Below are 22,273 nucleotides of genomic sequence, written 5' to 3' on the forward strand. Positions count from 1 at the left end.
GTTCGAACTACCTAGTCCGTGCTGTGTGTAGCTGCGGGCAGGTAGTTCGAACTACGGGACATTTAAAAATGGTGGCACCTGGGAACATGCAAATGAAGCCCGGAATATTTAAATCCAGGGCTTCATTTGTTGTTCGAATGACTACATTAGCCATCCTAGTCCGAACTAGGGTGGCTAATGTAGACGCACCCTATGACTTTTCTTGGAGTGACACAGCCAGCTTCTGTAGACCAGCACAGATCCTGTACAAACACTAATTTGTTCTTACTTAACATTGATAGGGGAAGGGTGTCACTGTACCCTCCCTCCCCCTTCCCTCACTTCACATCTTTGGCCTTGAAACTACACTAGTTCCTGTCTGGAGGTCCACAGGATCCAAGAGAGAGGGTATCCATTCTGCACCATGGTGAAGTGAAGTGTAAGTCAGGAATCACAGAAAGACCTTTTACTCCTGTCACTGTGAACCTGCATTCTAATCACTGTGGAGTTTCACTCCACTATAATTGGTAGGGCTTAATTTAATTACTCCCCTTTGTATGTAGCAGTTATTTACCAGAGAGGTGTAGAGTGATTTTAACCTCTCCCACTACTTGCACTCAGCAGTGGAAGAGAAATTAGGAGAAATCTTGGTATCCCAATGCCAATACTGATGTTCCTCAAAGAGAATGAGGGCAGGCCCCCTTTCATGCCAGCTTCTAACTGAATGTGTGAAGAAAAACCCTGCCATTACTTCTAAGTGGACAACGAGGGACTCTTGCCATAGGTTATGTCTAGACTGCAGGCTTCTTTCAGAAGAAGCTTTTCCGGAAGAGATCTTCTGAAAAAACTTCTTCTGAAAGAGAACGTGTACACAGCAAAAACACATCGAAAAAGCGATCTGCTTTTTTGAAAGACAGCATCCACACTGAATGGACGCTATCCCTCATTTAAGCTATGATTACTATGGACAGAGTGGCTACCTGTGATTTTTCCTCTTTCCTCTTCCCTGTCCACACACGCCTTTTTCCGAAAGACTCTTTTGGAAAAAGGCTTCTTCCTTGTAGAAAAAGGTTTACCAATGTTGGAAAAACCCCTCTGTTCTTTCAATTTTTTTCCAAAAGAATGCAATTGCAGTGAGAACGTAAGTGAAGTTTTTTCAGAAAAATGGACATTTTTCCGAAAAAAACCCTCTGCTGTGTAGAAATACCCATATAGACCTTCTTCAACTGTGTCAAAACTCCACTTGTAGTGAACTTCTTTATAGGAAAAAATTCTCTTAATTATACAAGTCCAACTGCTCTAGTTTATTTTCAAGAAGTTAAACTAGGGCGGGGGGAAGGTTTCCATATGCCCCTCACAAAAAAGGAACCTTTTATTTAAAAGCATAGGAGGGTGATTTTGTAAGTACACTAGACTGAAAAGGAGGCACACAGCATAATCTTCAGGCACCTGTTGATTGGATGATTTCTGAGAAGAAGAGCAACAGAATTTGAGAAATTATGAGGAACAATGAATGGCTTTATGTTTCTACTTACACAGTACAAGGGGAAAGAGATGGGCTGAAATGTTATAAAAAGTTGGCTATATGGAGATGTGATAGACTCTCTACACTTATACCTCTACCATAAAGCTGCCAACAACCCAGTGGCTGGATTGGAGATTCAAAATGTTGGAGGATGAAGGATGGGGAATCCTCCCTCCTCTCTAACCCATGGGGAAATCTGTTCAGAAGTTAATATAGCCTCATACAATGCTCCTTCCTTGACAGAAGAAAAAGTCAAAGTAAACTTAGCTAAGAGATCCTGGGAATTTCCCAGCCCCCACATACTTTTGAGCCTATAGGACTTCGAAGCTCGTATGTATTTTCCTTGAGCTGGCACTAAGATTGACAGATGGATAAAGCCACAGAGCAATTGACAGAGAGAGAGAATTAGGTATAAAAACACTAGGGAACCTGATTCTCATCTCACTAACACTGGTTTGACATACATGTAACTCCAATAACTTGAACAGCATAATTTGTGATTTATACTGGTGTAAGTGGAATCTGAATCAGGTTTGCACCAGTAGGCAGATGTCAGTATAGGTCTGAATTGCATAACTCTGAAGGGAAGGGAATAAACAAATGTGTTTAATATTTTATCTGAAGCCTAGGAAGCTGAAGAAACTACTTATTCTGAAGTCAGCAGCACTGTGTACTTTCAAAGGCTGTTGGTATTAGCCAGTCAGAGAGCATGATGAACCTGCTAGGATCAGCAAATTGTTTTGATTTCCCAGCATTTTCAACCTGAGATGAATATGGTCCTGGCTAATGGGATTTCTCATTAAAAATGGCCTAGGGAAAGGAGAGACTACAAAGGTAAAACATTTTGCTATTAAAATTAGATATACTTTTTGAATTGGAGCTGCTGAACAAGAGAATGTGTTTATTTATCAGCACAAACTAGTGCTGTGAACAACCTGTGTGTCAACACTTGCATCCAGTTGCATGTAAAATAACCAGTATTCCATGGAAAGTGGGACCATAATGACTATTTTAGGCTCATGATTTCCACAAAACAGAACATGAACAAAAATGCCTTTGAAATTTAATATTCAGGATACATCTACACTGCAGGCTTCTTGAGCAAAAAGATTTTTGCAGAAGAGATCTTCTGCAAAAACTTCTTGCTCAAGAGCACATCCACTCTACAAAAGCGCATTGCAAAAGCGATGCGCTTTTGTGCAAGAGAACATCCAGACTGCATGGATCCTCGCTCGAAAGAAAGCTCTGATTGCTACACACAGAATAGCCACCAGGGCACCTGTGCTTTTTTCGATTGGCTCTTTTTGTGCAAAAAACCTGTTGCCTGTCCACATATACCTTTTTGCACAAGAACTTTTGTGCAAAAAGGAGTTATTCTTTGTAGAAAGAGGAATACCTCAAAAAAACCTCTGTTCTTTTGATTTACTGTAAATTTACTTGTGCAAAAATGCATTTGAGGTGTGGACGCTCTGAGGGTTTTTGTGCAAAAACAAACCCCTGTAGTGTAGACGTAGCCTCAGAGGCCAAAGACTCACTGTGTACTTTGCTGGTATATAAGAATCAGAAAGCAAAATGGATTACAAACCACCATGAAACAGACCACTATATTTTCATTGTCTAATGTCATTAAAATGCAAAAAGCAAAGAAACTGCAAAAATATACATTATGAAATGTGTATTATATGGCATGTATATGTCAAATGTAATGGAGGGTTGATTCTTTCTCATACAAATTGATAAAGTAAGGCTGCTAGAGAGAAAGAGACACACAGATATACATTTCCACCCACCACAGGGGACCAGCATTAATATCCTCCACACCATAGTCACATTTTAAAAGCCAATGTTAAATCCCCTACTTTTTCGGTTCTGATTTTGTATCCCCCATGGTAGCCATTGTTCTATCTTTGGAAAGTTCATCCACTGTAGATTTTTCCATTTAGTTTTAAAGGCTCAATTGTGTTCCCTTGCAGTCAATCTACACCTTACCTGAATCTAAATGCCAGGGGTCAGTGGCAGCAGACATTGGTGGGATAGTCAGTGGAGATGCTCCGCAGTTGGATTCCACTAGCTCGCCTTGAACGTGGACTTGAGAGGAGGTGTTGGTAGGTCTTAAAGCTGCCTTGAGTGGGGCAATGTGGTTGAACTGCACTCTTGACAGGCAGCCAGTGAATCCTGGTGTATTGTACTGATAAATATCTTGGTCAATCTTCCCAGTTTCTAAGAGAGAGAAAGAATAGACCACACTGGATTGACCACATTGGAAACAATGCTATCAAGCTTGACAAGCATGGTTTTAAACACCCACATTCGAGAGAGCCCACCCATTTCAGATCTTGCCAGGTTCCTCTACACTGCAGTACTGATTAAAGCAGGAATCTTCAGGTCTTAATGTCACTTGGTGACACAGTGTTCTAGTGTTAAAATAGGAAAGACAAGTAGGAGGGATAAATACAAGGGTGAAAAGAGCTCTTCTCCAAATAAGAAATGAAAGCAAAGGAAGAGCTCTGAGGACTCTTCCAGGCAGTTTCTCTTTTTCACTCATGTGACACTGTTGCTGGGACTGCTTCTTTTCATGTAGTCTGGCCTGTCTCTCTTCAGTTCCCCTTTTGACAGCCTTCTGTGGACAGAATTGTCATACATTTGTATTCACCAAGAATAGTCACTGCTTTCTTTGCTTCTCTCTCCATTTGCTTTTCAGAAAGATCAAGAGCTCTCTTGGCTAATGGTGGGAAATACCCTCTCTTGTTTCCTGTCATTGGGAATTTTGAAAAAGTTGCATAAATGCAACTGCCAGGAGACAACAAATTCTCTACCCTTTTGTTAAAGACTCAAAAGAAAACTGTAGGTTCTCACACATTCACTCACGCACTAGTAGATTAGTAGTTTACAGCTACTAAAGGCATTTTGGAAGTCAGACATTTTGCACCATGTGGTTGTGAATGAATAGATAAAATATAAGGCTGAATTTTAGAGCTGATTGTAGAGCTCCATTAGGTCCTCTTGAGCTTTCTACTGCCCCAAAATTTGTTTAAACACCCCTAAAACAACACCTACAAAACATTTAGCATATGCCCTTCAATTCTGCCAAAACATGCTGGTTAGGAATCTAACCCAGATCTGAAGAAGTGGGTTTTGCCCACGAAAGCTCATGATACCATCTACATGTTTGTTAGTCTTTAAGGCGCTACATAACTAGACTGTTGTTTTTTAAGTTTTTCTGGTTAGGAATGAGTGACTCTTCACAGTACCTCTGTACTATAGTAACAATATTGGTATTCTGTATCAATTGCCTGCATTAGAAAGCAGATTAACATTTCAAGGCATTACTACAACTCTAACAAACATTACATTTTCATTGCAGTGAAGAATTCAACTTCATTTTCTCCTTGAGCGTGCAGAGCAAATAAAAATGAAACATGACAGGAGGATGTTTGTGCTGCATTAATATGGTTTAATATAGAGCTACTGAGAGGGTGGTCAGATGCACATTGCAGTTTGAGTTTCATTTCTCTGGGATAGCACTGCTTGGATCAGCAGGGACTAGGGTTGAAATTATGGCCTCAGTGAAGTCAATGGCAAAACTCCCAATAATTTCAGTGGTGTGAGGTTTTATTTTAGGGCTGGAAAAAAAGGAAACACACCAGGTTGCTCAGCAGCAACCATTTCAGACAATTAAAGAACAGCGTTAACACACTCAGAAGAGTAGCCAGTGAGAGACAGCATAAAACAGTATAAACAGTAGGCAAGACAAACAGAACAATAAAACAATTCAGTTCTCCCAGCTGTGTGAAACATTAGCAATAAACCCCAAACCAAATGAAACTTCTGGGTCTGAGCTTTGCTCCTTCTTCCAATTTTAGCACAGCACAACAAGGCTCTGATCCCTTACTGGATACTCTCAGTACTACTGTAATACAAATAATAAATAAATGCTACCTCTAATATTCATAATGATTTTGCATCAAAATAGGCGTGATTTACTGTTTCTCTTAATGTTAAAGTTATAAATTAAGGGAGAATGTGGCAGTTTCAGTTTGAGATTCTAAGAGCGGGGTTGGAATGACTATCAGGAGCATATGGATCAAAACGGAACAGCCTCGTGAACCAACAAATGCATTTTGTCCAGACCTAGGTTAGTCTCTTTTGATTTGGAATGATAAATAACAAGCATTGCATATTTACAGTGGGGTAGCCCTTAAAGGTCCAACAGCATTGGGATGCAAACACAGAGGCAGATAGAATACTTGTCCTGAACTGATCTGCCTTATCCTTTCCAACCCATCAGAGAGGTCCCTTCTTTCTCTGCCAATTTCAAATCTGACCTTTACTGGCAATGAAGCCACCATTCTTGTACAGGGGCCGTCATTTGTGACAAAATGGATACATGCTGAGAGGTAGGTTCAGGGCTAGATTAAGTCAATTACAATAATTGTATTAGTGACCTGGTTCCTTCAGCCAGCCCTATAAGCAAAATGCAAAGGCAAGACTCCCACCGAACCATGTGCAGTACCAGCATGATGTTTTCCAGGAATTTTCCAGGAAAAATATTAGGGCTGCTGAATCATCACCATTAACTTATGTGATTAACTAAAAATATTATCATGATAAAAATTAATCATGGTAAATCACAGTTTTAATCATACTCTTAAACAATAGAATACCAACATATATTTATTAAATATTTTTGGATCTTTTTCTACATTTTCAAATACCGTAAAATCACGAGTATAATGTGCACTCATCCTCCCCCCCCCCCCAGTTTTTAAGGGTTAAATCCGGGGTGTGCATTATACATTGGAGGTAATTTGTATAATATTTTTACCACACCCTCCCAGCCAGGTTCCAGGACAAGGCGCGGTAAATGGGCAGCTGGGCAGAGCCCCCCCCACCTTGGCAGGCGCGAGCTCAGCTGCCCTGCCCACCAGCTACTCACCTTGTCTGGGAGCCTGGCTGACCTCGCACCTGCCGCGGGGGCCCCCTGCTCAGCGGCCAGCGCGCCAAGCTCACCTCACGACCAGCTGAGCTTGCATCAGCAGCTAAGCAGGGGGCCCCCGTGGCAGGTGCGAGCTCAGTGCGGCTGGCTGGCTGGCAGCTGGGTAGAGGGCCCCTGCGGCAGGTGCGAGCTCAGCTGGCTGGGGAGCCCCGTGGCAGGCGCGAGCTCAGCATGGCACGCTGGCAGCTGAGCAGGGGGCCCCTGCGGAGACATGAGCTGAGCTGGGCAGGGGGCCCCCGTGGCAGGTGCGAGGTCAGCCAGGCCCCTGGTCAAGGGCGTGGCAGCTGGGTGGGGGAGGGGCAAGGGGCCCCACGGCAGGCGCGAGCTCAGCGCAGTGCACGAACAGCTGGGTGGGGAGCAGGTTTCAAACTCCGCCTCTGGTGCTGCACGTACTTTTCCCTGGCGAGCCTGCAGGTGGGAGTGGCCCCTTCCTTCCTATACATACGGTAAAATCTTGAGTACAATGGGGGTGTGCATTATCGATAAGAGCTCAGTTTATTCCAGAATTCTGACGTTTAAAAAGTAGGTGCGCATTATACATAAGTGTGCATTATACTCGAGATTTTACGATATACTGATTTCAATTACAACACAGAAAATGAAGAGGGGAATGGTCACTTTATTCACTGGAATTATTTTTAATATAAATATTTGCACTGTAAAAATGAAAAAAGAAAGAGTATTTTTCAATTCATCTCATACAAGTAGGGTAGTATACTCTCTTTATCATGAAAGCATAACTTACAAATGTAGATTTGTTTTGTTATAGAACTGCATTCAAAAACAGAACAATGTAAAACTTCAGCTCCTACAAGTCCACTCAGTCCTACTTCTCATTCAGATAATCACTAAGACAAACAAAAATTGGTTTATATTTATGGGAGATACTGCTCCCTGCTTCTTATTTACAATGTCACCTGAAAATGAAAATAGGTGTTTGCATTTGGACTTTTGTAGCCCGCACTGCTGAATATTCACATGCTTCTTCATGCTGTAGCCACCATTCCAGAGGACGTGGTCCTGATGCTTGTTAAAAAAATTAATTATATTTGTGAGTTAGTTCCTTGGGGGAGTATCGTGTGTCTTCTGCTCTGTCTTACCTGCATTCTGCCATATATTTCATGTTATAGCAGTCTCAGATGATGACTCACCACATGTTGTTTATTTTATGAACAGTTTTACTGCAGATGTGACAAAATTCAAAGAAGGTACCAATATGAGATTTCTAAAGACAGCTACAGCATTCTACCCAAAGTTTAAGAACCTGGTCTGTTTTCCACAATCTGAGATGGAGGAGAAGTGGTACATGATTCCAGATGTCTTAATAGAATGACACTGATACAGAAACTACAAAGACTAAACCTCTAAAAAAGAAAATCAACCATCCATTGGTGGCATCTGAGGCAGATAATAAAAATGAACAAGCACTGGGCCACTTTATTGGATCATTATCTAACAGAACCAGTCATCAGCATGGAAGCATGCTTGTGAGGGGGGGATTGAAAAATAAATTTTCTTTTGTCTTTTACAGTGAACACTGTGTTGTAAGTGAAGTCAATGAATTTGAAAATGTAGAAATTATAGAAATATTTGACTAAATAGTATTCTGTTATTGTTTAACAGAGCAATTAATTGCATGATTAATCATGATTAACGTTTTAATTGTGCAATTAATCACAGTTGATTTGTTTTTCAATACTTGACAGCCCTGAAAATACATATTTTGTAAGTAGCACTTAGAAGCTATACCCAACACAATGTTAGTACATTTAAATGTATTACCTGTAAGATGTATTATTAAATTAATAGACAAGATTCATACCTTCCCTGACTAGTAGTGTCCCTCAAGATAACACAATATTTGTTGAAAAAGAACAGCTTACAAAATGCATGCAATTTATTATCAGAAATCCTTGTTTCTTTAGGAAAAGGAACTAAGTCATATTACAGCCACACCTCTACTTAAAAATTATAACCGCTATGTGACAAATGGATCCTGTTCTTATTTATATGGATCCTGCAGAACTTAATCCAGTAACACAAATAACAGAATCTCACCAAAATATTAAATGAAATTATGCGGCTAAAAAGCTACTAAGATGACGAAGCAAATATATTTGTGCTGCATTATCAGACTCACTACTATTTTTCTCCCAATTGGTGAAGAGTTAGTGATAAATATGGCTCCGGTGAGCACTTAAAAATAATAAAGCATTTTACCAATGATCTGCATTTGTGTTTCAAAAAAATCCACAAACAACACAACTGTGCAAGATGTTTCATAAAATTGTAATTGTCTTACAACACATCAGCATTACAAGAAGAAGGATCAAATGAGCTTTTTTGTTCTATAACTATGCACAAGTTTTTTTCCTTATGTCCCATGAGGCTCTTGGTACTGATGTTCTCTGATGTTAGGCTATTGTATCTTGTCCTCTATATCTCTTAGAGTTTGTTATGAATACATTTGTTTAAGAGTTGTAACCATTGAACTATGGTATCACTGCTATGATTAAATCTTCGCTCCCTCCCCTAAACTAAAGGGAAAAACTAGGACATAGATTTGCATTATTTTTTAAAAAAAGAAAATAAATGCACAGTGTAACTGTATTCCCATTTACAAAAAAATTCAGCTGTGAGATTAGTACAGTCACCAATTAATGTTACTAATTTTATCATTTTTGGACCTGATTCTGCAGCCCTTGCTTACATTGGGAAGTACCTTAGTACAGAAGAAATATTAGTCATTTCAAGGGGATTGCTTATGGAACAAGGTACTATTCACTGTGAATTAAGTTTTACAGTCAGGACCTAGATGTCCCTGGGTGCTCAGTCCTGCAGTCCATATCCTGTGAAACCAATTGCAGTTTGGGCTTATTTTATGTATTAAGGGGGGAGTTTTAAGAAGCCCCTATGTTATTTGGCTACACAACTCAATGAGAATGTTAAGGGATTTTTGTGTCTAAGCCATTTAGGGGGCTGCTGAAAAAAATCACATCCTAAAGGCATTTTTTGCCTTACCAAGCTTAGGCTATTAATTTATTGTCTTGTCATGTTTCCCTTCATGTCCCTGAAGCAATATGCCAGTAGGAACTTTTTCACCTAGAAATCTGCACATTTGGTATTGAAACTACAATTGCATAGCAGGGAGCCCACACTGCAGAACAATGCACGGTCTCACTACAATGTAGAAACCTATCACACTTAACTATTCAGAAGAAATCTACATGGCTAGCTCCTTAGATTAATGAATCAAAATGAACAATTTTGCAGTCTCTCTCTCCTGTAATTAAGCAAAAGTTAGTAAGGGGTTTTAAAATAAAAATATCAGCAAAATATTGGAATTTAACCTTGGTAATTGCTTTGGGTTTTATAATAATAATTGTGTGCAGCTGTCATAGAAACATAACAAGAGTGAAAATGATACTTCAGTGTTTCTATATTGATGTAGGATTCTGTTGTAAATTCAGAGGCTCTTACCATCTAGGTGAATGAAGAATGGGTGCGCTTAGTTCATGTAGGCATTACAATGAGAAAAAAACACCTTTAGTCTAAGTACTTTTGAATTATGTTTTCCAATCTTTACTGAAGAGACCTTTCAATGAGAATGGAGGAAGGCTCTAAACAATGAGACTGAGTTAAAAAAAAAAGTCCTGAGTCCATCTTGTTTTTTTCCATATTGGCAGATCATCTGCTGTTGTTAGACCAAAGGTTTCACTACGTGATGCCTTAGTTCGTACCAAATGACTTGTGTGGACCTTGCTCGAATGCATGAAATGTTCCCTCAACGACCATTAATATATCTCCTTTTCAAACTGTACACATGACTCATACTAGAGAATTTTTAAGATTCACCAGGGTCCACACCAGTCAGTTACAGTGCTACATGCTGATGTGCATTAGAATTCACACCCCAGCTGGAGCAGACTAAATACAGCTTGGACTTCCCAGGTTTGGCACCCTGGAGACCTGAGCGGTCCCAAAATAGGGAGTTTGCTGGACCGGGGGAGGTCACGGAATCTCTCTGGCTATTGGGTTCCCTGGAGCCTAGGATCCCTGCCCTGCTGCCGGTGCCATGACAGGGTTCCTAGGGTCAGCCTTTTTGGGCTAGGTCTCTCCAGCCGGCGGTGGCCCCACTCTTGTGGGGTTTGGCCAGGGCTGGTACTACCCACCCTCTGTAGGACCAGCCACTGCCAGTCCAGCTGGGCATTCCCAGCACCTGTGGGAATTCCGACTGGCTTGTGCTCCTTACCTGCAGGGCTCTCTGGTCTGGCAACATCTGGACCATGGATATTGCCGGACCAGAGAGTCCTGAATTTGGGAGGTTCAATCAGTAGACAGGGGTTCTCAACCCCTGGTCCGCGTGTAGCCCATGGAGCACACAGCTGCAGTCCATGTGAGAGAGCTGTGTTATGCGGCTCACAATAGTAAACAGGTTGAGAACCACACAAGCTCCAAGTTGAATTTCACTATCCTAATTGTCCACCATAAGAGTAAAACCAACACACACTATAGGATAGAGAAACTGTGTCTGGGGATCACAAACCAACAGCACCATAATAACAGAGGCTGGAGTCAAGTTATTTAGAGTGTAAGCTCTCTGGGGGCAGGGCCTGTCTATTTTGTGCTGTGTTTGCACAGCATCTAAGACAGGGGTCTGCAACCTTTCAGAAATGGGGTGCCAAGATTTAATTTATTCACTTCTATTTACAGATCTGCATCCCAGGGGGAGGAAGGGGCAGCGGCAGGCTGGGTATGGTGACCATATTTTCTGAACCAGCTGCAGCTAGGGAGAACAGTTTAATTTAAATTATTACACAGATTAAGCATTTTAACTTTTTCATGTTATTTTATCAAACTTCATCTTAAATAATGTAAAATATTAATTTATGTCCAACACAAAAGGTTTCAATGTTCTCTTTATTTATGGGAGGGGTAGGGAAGCTTTTATTGGGTCGGGGGCCACTGATCCACTGAACAATCAGATGGGGACTACATAAGTGAAAAGCAAAAAAACCTCCTTCAACCTCCCCTCCCAACTTCACTGATGTGGCCCCCAACTGAGACACCTCACTCCTCTGGCACTCCAGCCTCATGGGGTAGGGGAAGGGACAGGGAGGACTGAGGTTCAGAGTTTCCCATAGACCAGAATTACTTTTCTGGGGTTCCAGAGTTAGTGGATGTTATGGACCCCTTTAGGCTCTGGAGTAGGGGCAAAAATGAGAGGCTCACTATGTGAGACAGGGCTGCCAGCAAGTGAGATAGGGAGAGGTTGCAAGATCTGGATGGAAGGTAGGGTACAGAAGCAGGCTGAGAGTACGGTGTCTGGCCAGGTGGAGGGAACAGGAGCAAGGAAGTGTGCAGTATGTGGCCAGGAGGGAGGGTGCAGGAGCAACAGTGGATGCAGGAGCAGGGTGGAGTTGGTGGCTGGCCAGGACAGGGGGAAGGGTGACTGGACAGGAGGGAGGGTGCAGGAGCAAGGGATGGTGTCGGAGCAAGCTAGGGGTCCGGGGTCTTGGCGGGGGGAAGGGAATGAAAGAGGGGGATTGGAGTGTGGGGATTTTGGCATGAGCGGGGATGCCAACCTGGCTTGACACCCCCTTGTAGCAATTGCTGCTGCCACGTGGTCTTGAGCCTGCCTTGGAGGCACCACTGCCATGTGGTCCTGGGCCAGCCCCGGAAGCATTGCTGCCACATAGTCCCAGGCTGAGGAACCTCCTCCTACCACAGCCTAACCTGCTGCCAGGGAAGAGGGAGGGCTCCAGCGGCTGCGTGGGGAAGGAAGGGCAAGGTTGAGCTCCCACCGTGCGTACCACTGAAAATCAGCTTGTGTGCATGCCGTAGGCTGCTGATCCCTGGTTTAGAACAATGGGATCCTGGTCCATCCATGACTGAGGCTTCTAGGTGCTATCACAATATCTACTATATATTTGAGAAAGTTTGTTTCTCCATGTGACTGTCTGCTCAAGAACTCCTCTTAAACCGGTGTTTCTTGAACTGTGTTCTGCGGCACACCAGTGTGCCGCAGAGAACAACAGAATTCGAAATGGCCACCCTTAAAGGAGCAGGCAACCTTTTTTTTTGGCTCAATAACTTTCCCCCCAACCCTTTTTCCCCCCTCAAAAAAAATCCTTAGTGTTCCTCATAAAAAAATTGTTATTCCTTGGTCTTAAAAAGTTTAAGAAACATTGTCCTAAACATAAGCGATGGAACCACCAAATTCAGTACACAGCTTCCTCTTGTCATAATTTAAAGCAAGGTCGGGGTTAGGTTGTGCCAGGAAAATGGGATGTGCCTGAAATGGGATTGCTTATCATAAAACCATATAGAAAAAAGACAGACTCCCTGGGCAGGTGAAAGGGGATTGCTGGGAGCACGCCAACTCCCTGTCCGGTACTATCCTAGCCCCTAGTCTCCCCCTTCCCCCGAGTGTCTATTAGGGAGTTTAGGGCTGAAGCTCTCCCTCCCCTGATTTGTATGTCCTTTGTCAAGGAGATAGGGGAAAGTGCACAGTTTGCTTCATTCCTCACTGTGGGAGTGCAGAGGGCAGATGAATCTGGACCTGTGCCAACTGGGGAATATTCATCCCTCCTCCAGTTGTGCCCTCTGGAGCTGCAGCAGCCACAGAGAAATTCTTCTCACCGGGCCCCAAGCTGCTGCGATGACAAAGGGCTGGGGTAATCCTCTCTGTCCGGGGCAGTCTGCATACTGAACTCCTCATTCCCGACCCCACCCCACAGCAATGATTTAAATGAAGAAAAACAAAAATTACCGGTAAGTAAATTAAGGACCTGAGCAATCGCTAATCTTCTCGTAAATAAAATAACTGTTGGATTCGGTGACTGTCAGTACACATTTGAGAGAACACCCGGTGAAAGCAGATGCACTGACATTAATGTATGTCACCTGCAGTAATTAAGTAACACACTTTAACTCCCTTAATTTCTACATTTATTTGCAATGTTTAAACTTAATAGGTGTTTGTAATGTCAATGGAAGAAAACATAGGAAAACAACACACATTTGGCTTCTGCAACCTTGTGAGGTGAAGTCATAAACTTTTAATAGTAATACTTCCTCTGTGTAAGGAACTCTCCATTCAAGGATCCCCAGATGCTTTATAAATATTTATGAACGAAGCTTCAGTGCCACAGAGAGAAATATGCATTTATGTCTCTCCACAGATGAGGAAACCGAGGCATAAAGATGAAAGTAAACATTTTCATAAATGGTCCCTCATGTGTGTACCTCAGTTTTTGAGTGCCCAACCTGAGCCACTATAGATAAACACCCTATTACAAGATACTTAGCACCTACAGCCCCAATGAAAACAATATATGGCAGGTGCTCAAATACCTTTGAAAAGGTTAGAACTCAAAATCTCTTGCCCTTCTAGAAGGCTTGGCTCCTTCTGACTTGCTCAACATCACATAGGGTCTGTCAGGAATAGAACCCAGCTCCAAGATTTGTGCTGTAGTTACAAGACTATTCTTTTGGCTTATTAGCTACATCTATTTTTTAGATACAAAAAGCAAAGGGCTATTGCCATGTAATGAAATGACCGCTCTGCTTCCTAGCAAATCAAGATGCACTTCCCCTGAGTACAATCTGAAAAGAGGGTCAGGCTGGTATCCACCAAAGTTCCAGTAATAATGCATCACAAGGAACTCTTGAAGCACATAGGCTGTGGATTCGTACAACAAAAAGTGCACAATAGGATGCAAATCACTTTCCTATCATAGCCCTGGTCTACACTAAGGCTTTATTTTGAAATAAGCCTCCTTGGGTCAACACTACCAAGTCCGTTATTTCTAGACAAGGGACAACTTATTTCAATATCTGTACTCCTACTTTTCTCAGGGAATAATGCTAATTTCAAAATAGTGTGCATACTCATTGACTATTTCAAATCTACCCCTCAGAGTAACTCGGACTAATTACTCCTAAGTCAAGATAGCGTGTCCACATTATTAGAGTCTGCCTCAAACTAATTTTGAGGCTTCCCTGCAGTGGGAACACGCTATTTCGATTTTGTAAAATTTGGAATTATTAAGTTGAATTTAGTTATTTCAAAATAGTTTCCTAGTATATACATGGTTTTGTATATTATCTGATCAATTCTAAGGACAAATTCACTAGAATAGCATGGTTATTAATGTAGTTGATGGTGTCTTTTGCACTTCCATCTTCAGGGATGGGAAACTCTGCTTGGGGTATTTTTTTTATGAGTAAGAGAGGAGAGGGAGAAGTGGTTGTTGTAAATAATCATTCTGGTTATGGTGGAAACATTTTTATCATGGAGCATGACTAGAAGTTTGCTAAAATGTCTAATAAAATGTACTCATTTAACTTCACCAATGCTATCTCATATAAAGAAAACAAGGGCATTCAGGATCTGTTTTAACTGCACTAAAGAATAATCCAGCTGCTTGATTAGCGTAAAATGGCTCATATTTAAATAAGCAAAAACAAACTCAGATGTAGAAAAGTGGTAGTTTAGTTATTCTGGAAATATGACAGTCATATAAATAGCAAGGAAAGATTGGGATGCCACACAATATTTCCAGCTCTGAAGTGCTGGATTACTATCTTATTTCATTTAAAATTAATGACCCTCTCATTGGATAGATAAAAGGTAATCCATTATATATCCTATTTGTAGCACCTGCGTTAGTTATATTAAATTGAACCTATATTATCTCTATATAATATTATAACAGAATGTACAGGTGAATTCATTGATTCAGTTAAATGACTGCCTAACTGCTTTCAGGTCAACCTTAATAATAAATTTTCCATGAAAGAGAGTACCAAGCAGTCTCTTATCTCTTCAACTCAGAAAGATATCCTATTACATTACTGAATTCTCACAGATCAACCTTGTAAGCATTCTGTAAGCATTATTGTACTGAAAACATGTTACTGCATCATGCACAACTTTACAACAAAAGCCAGTTTAAACTCCATTGAAAGGAAGCTATTGATTTTAAGAAGTCTCAGTCTGCCAAACATGCTAGAACACTTTCTGGTTTCCAGGATTTGACATTTACTCCAGATGGAATGGCTCAGTACAGCACAGGCTGTGCTACTCTGAGGTGCTTCAATACCCTGATGAAGGGTATGGTATAAACCAAGATAGAGAGATTAGACAAATAGGATATAATCACATACAGTGGATAGTTAGAGGAAGAACTGGTCTAGTATGGCATATCCTTTCATCAAGTACCATACAGTCAAAACAAATGCTTTGGAGGAAGGCAAAAATCCACAATCATAGAAATGCAGGGCAGGAAGAGACTTGAAGAAGTCATTTAGACTATTCCCCCATGGATTCTGTCTTGGTAACTCTCTTCCAGCACTTAACAAACCTTATATAGTAAAACTCCAATAGTCCGGCATCCAATTGCCCAGCACTCCCGATAGTCCGGCATCAAAATGGCAAGAGCCTAGTGCAGGGGTGGCCAACCCGAGGCTCCTGATGGAAAAAAATTGCAGCTCCTGATGCAACTGGGACGGAACCCAGAACCCCTCAGGTCAGACGCTCTCACGGCTGGGCCACTGTGAGCCACATGCGTGCTCACGGACCACGCTGTTCCACTCATGGCCTCCAGCGCACTGCGTCGTACCCTGAATGTGCACGCCGGGTCGCACACAGCGTCCCAACCTGCACGTGCTAGCAGCCGGCCACTGAGCACAGGCAGCTGCTTTGGGACCCGGACATAAGGTTGGGGGGAGAGATGCCTGACTCTGGAGAAGGGGAGGGAAATCGGGGGGTGGGGTGGGGCGTGCATGGCATCCTGGATGTGGCGCAGCAGCTCTGCCTCCGGGACCCAAGCATAAGGTGGGGGGAGGGGGAAAGGGGATTGGGTTACAGCAGGAAGGAGAGGTGTTTGGCTCTGGGGAAGGGAAGGAGAGGGGAGGGAAGAGGAGGGGGCTGGGTTGTGCACGGCGTCCCGGCCAACTCATGCTCAAAGCCAGCAGCTCAGCGCACGTGCCCCAGTGCCTGGAGGGAGACGTGCGGCTGTCGCGGTGGCTCCGGGACCCGAGAATTAGGTTAGAGCGGGGGGGGGGAGGGGATTGCATTGGGAGTATGTCCCCTTATAGTACCTCCTGATAGTCCGGCATGTCTGATAATCCGGCACCACCTAAATCCCAAAAGTGCCGGATTATCGGAAGTCTACTGTAATTGGAAAGTTTTTACAATTACCTCTAACCTAAATCTCCCTTGCTGCAGATTAAGCAGACAAGTTCTTTTGTTATCAGGTGCCTCCTTAGTTCCTCAAGATTTAACATGCCTGGATTTTTTAACCTTTATTCATAAATTAGATTTTCTAAACCTTTTCTCATTTTTGTTGCTCTCCTTTGGACTCTTTCTAGATCATCCACATACTTCTCCAAGCGTGGAGCCCAGAACTGGATACAATATCCTACCTGAGGCTTCACAACAGAGTAGAATGGCATAACTACCTCCAATGTCCTACACTAGGGATATAAGCGACTAGTCGACTATCCGATAAGCATAAGTTTATGGGATAGTCAACTTGTCCCTTTACTAGTTGCTTCCCCCTGCCCTTCCTGCCTCTATCGGAGAGAGGCAGCAAGGTGGGGAGCCAACTTAAAAGCTGCTTCCACTAGCACTGTCTCTGAGAGGAGGGGGCAGGGGAGGCAGAGGGTAGCGGGAACTGGGCACAAGCCCAGTCCCATATGCTGTGCCTCTGTTTTTTAAATGTATTAAGAGCCTGCTGGCTCTTAATACATTTAAAAAGCAGAAGCACAGAGGGGGGGACCCGGTGTGAATCTGGCTCGTGCTGGGTCCTCTCCATTGCGGTTCTGCCTTTTAAATGTATTAAGGGTTGGGAGGCTCTTAATACGTTTAAAAAGCAGAGGCGCAGCGGGAGGGACCCGGCGCAAGCCGGAAATCAGCTGTCTCGGCTGGTGCTGGGTTCCCTCCCCTGCTCCTCTGCGTTTCAGCCTTTTAAATATATTAGGAGCCTGTTGGCTTTTAATACATTGAAAAGGCAGAGCTGCAGCAGGGTTAGCTCGTGGGACTAACTGGGGCTTCCCCGCTTATTGACTAATTGCTGGAATTTCCCTCAACTAGTCAATTAGTTGATTAAACTAAATTTAACATTCCTATCTTATACATGGCAATCCTGTTACTATACCCCAGCATGATATTAACCTTTTTTGCCATTGCCTGATATTGTTGGCTCCTATTCAGTTTATGTTCCACTGTAATAACAAAATCCTTTTCAGCAGTACCACTGCCTAGCCAGTTATTTTCCATTTTGTAACTGCATTTGTTTTTTACTTCCTAAGTGTAGCACTAAACTCTTTATCTTTATTTAATTTCATCTTGCTGATTTCAGACAAATGCTACTAATTTATAATTGACCTAGTCAACTGCATTAACTCCTTATGAAGAAAGGGTTCCTTCCTGGCACCAGCATCTAGAGCATGAAAACGGAGTCTGTTTTTTTTTAAATAGCTAACATCATTAAAAGTGGGACACAGCAATGAGTCTTGAACACCATTAGAATATATTACAAAGTGGCCATTTATACCATATAAATCAGCAAAATCTGTTGAAGGCATGGAGATATTTACATTTAGATATTTATAATTACAGCATTTAAGGTTCTGGCAAGATAGGACTAGAAGACCTCTCCTCTCAGAAGGTAACAATTCCTCTACCACAGAGTGGATGATTTTGTTTCTGAATTACAATTCAGTAAGTGGTACTAATTTATCTTGAAATGATGAGAAGCTTTTTGTCATTACTGTAAACCTTTTTTTGGGTCGGGGCCACTGAAAAATCACTGACCCACAGAAAAACCAGTTGGGGCCACACACAAAACCTCCTCACTGACACGGTGCCCTACTGAGAAGGAGAAAAACACTCTCCACATTCCCTTTGCACACCAGAGCTTAACGGGGCCCAGACTAGTAGATTTTGTGTGCTCCAGCCCCATGGTGGTGCGGGGAGGAAGGGGGGCTGGAGCGCTAGCTCAGGCTGCCTAATGCATGGCGGGGGAGGGGGCTGAGGCTTGGGGCTGGAGCCAGGCAAATGAGGGGCCACATTCACCCCCAGGGCAAGAGGTTCCCCACCCCTGTTGTAAACACATGCCAATCTGTGTTTGCTGAAGGAATACAGTGGTCTATGCAATTTGATCTAGCAAACAAGAATTCTGACTGATTTTCATATTTAACATAGTTTTGAATTGAAAGAATTAACACTTTGAAGCCTAGCATTTGAAGATGGCAAATGTACAGCATAACCTTGATTTTTCAGAATGCTCAATAGACATGTAAGCTGTCAGAAAAATAGGGTTTCAGAAAAATGCATAACACTAGCAACTGCTAGAGATGACTGATTCAAAAGTGCACTGATGATAGAGGCATTTCGTTTCTGCACAAAACACAGAAAGAATGGATCACAGATTGTTTCCATATACCATGATGGGACAAGACAAGTATGTAAGTTTATGGTAGGCTGCATTATAATGAGTCATTGCAAGTCCTTAGACAAAACAAAGAGCCATTTCCCTAGTGATATCTGTTGGGAAGGTGCGCTATATCTGTAAAAAAAAATAGTTAATAGATAAAGTACCAATAGATGACACTCACAAAATAGCATAGTTCTTGGATTCTGTAGTAATAATAAAACTTGTTTTGCCCTGCAAATGGCTCTTTCAGTACAGCACAGAGCTCTTTTTATCAGCTCTCAACATTAAGTTGGCAGGTATGTGTGGGCTGAGAAAGCTAACGAGTAGCAGTTGCCTTTTAAATCTTCAAAAATTATGCACAGCATGCAACTAATAAGAGCTATTGCAACTCTCCCTCACTGCAGCAATAAGAGACTATGTAAATCTTATTAACATGAGCTAAGAACAGAAATATCACAGTCTTGGATATATTTCACACGTAAACACAGATGTCAGAGCTGGACACTCTTCATTAGTTCGCTCTGTTATCCATATATGAACATTTTTTATATTTAAGGGCAAGTTTTCAAATAACCCAGGAGTCTGGGACACTTTACTGGGGCCCAGAGGATCTTATCAATCAAATCGAATAAATATCTTAATGATCAGTGCCTCAAAAATGATGATTTTCAAACTGTTCTGCAAGATCAGCTCTCTTACCATAGCAAAATCCACTAAGCCCTACATTTAGTGCCTCATTGGAGGCATTGTGTCAAGACATGATGGATCATGAAAGCTAAATGTTGTAAGAATGAATGGAAACTAGAAGCATCCAATTCCCTCATCACTGTTGGAAAACAATTCATATAAAAGTTGTGTCCTAAAATTTGAAATCTTCTCAAAAGCTGTGGAGGTCCCTTCCCCTCACAGACATACGTCCCCCCAGCAGGGAATCTTAGCCCCATGTGGGGCATACTTGTGGTGGGATAAATTTGGAGAGAACTGATGCTTTGTATCTAACCCCAGATCTGACTGGTGGAATAATTATGGGGAATAGACGGCTCTCTCATGCCACACTTCCAACCCTTCCAATGATGCACCCTCCACTCCTGCTTTGAATGTGTGTGTGGGTGTCCTTCCTCATTTTCTTCACCTGGTACCTTCTCCCACTCCCATTGGAAACCCCCTTTCTCTTCTCCCACTCCTCCTCCCCGACCACAAGATCCTCACTTTCTTTCCTTGCCTGCTACTTGCTCCCCACTTCCTCGTCTCCCACCTGCCTGGGCCTCTCTGAACTTGAGGGAGCTTTGCTGGAGGCAGGCTCAAGGCCTCTGGAAACTGGCAAGGGGAGGGAGGAGGGCAGCAAGAAGAGGTGCAGCTTCTTAGCAGCAGCTTGAGCTCTGACCTCTGGTGGCCAGAGGCAGTAAAGGCAAACAAAAATTTAACTTTTTCTTGAGCACTACTTGACAAGGACGCAGCCCTTGGACAGCACCAAAAGTCTGGCTATTTCAACTGTCATTTTCCTTGGGAGATTACATCACACTCTAATATCCAGAGGGTACAAGAACCTATATGACTTAACTAAACTTGTTATTCTAAATGACTTGCATTCTTTTATAACAAGCAGTCTCACCCCACCATTTTAAGCCCCTGAAGTATTGAAGTACAGGCAGTCCCCGGGTTACGTACAAGATAGGGACTGTAGGTTTGTTCTTAAGTTGAATCTGGACACCAGTTCCACTTACAGACAGATTCAAGGTAAGAACACCAGGCAGCTGCTGTAGTCAGCTGCTGGTCAGTTTCAGCAGCGGCTGACTTTGGGACGCCTGGGGCAGAGCAGCTCGGGTGCTGCTGGCTTGATTTGTGGAAAATCATGCCAGTCTAAATGTAGCCATGTTCTTTTCACTCTTTATTGTAAGAGATACATCATTATGAATTACATTTTAGTTAAGAATATGTGAAGGCTTTCCATTCAATATTCTGATTTCTATTGGTTTGTCTAAGTCCTTTCAAAATTGCATGTAGCTGACATGCAATAGCAGTTGTTATGCTGGAATTTACATTTTCTTATATGCAAAAATTGTGTACATTGGGGAAAGGGTTATTAATAGAGTTGTCAAAAAAATAAATAAATAAATAAACACCAACCAACCAGCCAAAAACCCCTAAAGATTTATGGTGTTTTTTTTTTTAAGAAAAAATATTTGTTTACTAGAAGATTTATCTGGGATTGCTCAGGTCCTTAACTCAATTAATTTTTTTTTTTTCATATATCATTGCTCTGGGATGGAGCTGGGGCTGAAGGTTTGAGTATGCAGGCTTCCCTGGAGAGAGAGGAGTACTCCAGCCCTCTCTCACTGCAACAGTTTGGGGCCAGGTGAGAAGCGCCTCTACCCGGCCACTGCAGCTGCAGTGGGCACAGCTGGGGGAGGGGCCAGGTTCATCTTTTCTCAACACTTCCAAGCCAGAGTGAGGAATGCAGCAAACTGTGCACTTTCCCCTCACTCCCTGAGGAAGGGGAACAGCCAGCAATGTTCATGAACAGACTCTCTCTCTCTCTCTCTCTCTCTCTCTCTCTCTCTCTCTCTCAAGTATATAGTAAATTAAGTAAAACCATCTTCCTAGGAAAAGTGCAATTCCATACAGTGCATGAGAAAATGGTGTGATCCAGTGGATTAGATGTAGGGCTGAGCATTTGGAGGAGACCTAGCTTCTCTTTTCACTCTGTGATTATCTGGGGCAAGTCACTTGTTTAGGGATGACCACATTTGCTTCTCCATTCTAAAATGCTTTGAGATTTACAGATTTAAAAAAATGACTTTACAAGTGTGAATGTTGTCTTAATTTCAAAGGGAAATTAATACACCCCGTCATTTTAAATGGTCTTTATCTCACATACTTCTCCTGATGCTGGAAAGGCTCTAAAGCAGTTATATCAGTGGAATTTTCCCATATGCATCAAATCAACAGAAAACTCCCCCAAATTCAACCTGAATTCTAACAAAAGCAAGATAACTCATCTCTCACAGATATTACATTTATTTTTAACACTACAGAATGGTATATAAACATACATGGTATTCTATGTGGGGCCCCTTCTTTACTTAGGTTCAAAATGAATGGTAAAAGATGAAATGGAAGCTATTAATTTTGGCAAAATTAATGAAAATTCCATTGAAGTCAATCCCTTCACATTTACTTTCCTAGGGGCAGAATCTCAGAATAATTAACTTGTCATCGCTACAGAGAGTGCAATGGAGCGATGACAATTTACACCAGATGAGGATCTGCTTCTAGAAGTAGAGATATTTCTTTGCAATGATCCTTTACAGATAACCTGTATAAATA

At 42.2% G+C, this 22,273-nt stretch overlaps 1 protein-coding gene across 1 annotated transcript in view; it reads right to left on the reverse strand.

Moving 5' to 3' along the window:
• The window catches only part of CNTNAP2 (contactin associated protein 2), a 1,606,913-nt gene that overhangs the window by 19,423 nt on the left and 1,565,217 nt on the right, over positions 1-22,273 (reverse strand). Inside the window, exon 22 of the mRNA XM_075921713.1 lies at positions 3,494-3,724. Coding sequence (XP_075777828.1) covers positions 3,494-3,724 — 231 coding nt within the window. The remainder of the gene's footprint in view (positions 1-3,493; positions 3,725-22,273) is intronic.

Source organism: Pelodiscus sinensis, chromosome 2, assembly GCF_049634645.1.
Source record: "Pelodiscus sinensis isolate JC-2024 chromosome 2, ASM4963464v1, whole genome shotgun sequence".
Taxonomy (NCBI): Eukaryota; Metazoa; Chordata; order Testudines; family Trionychidae; genus Pelodiscus; species Pelodiscus sinensis.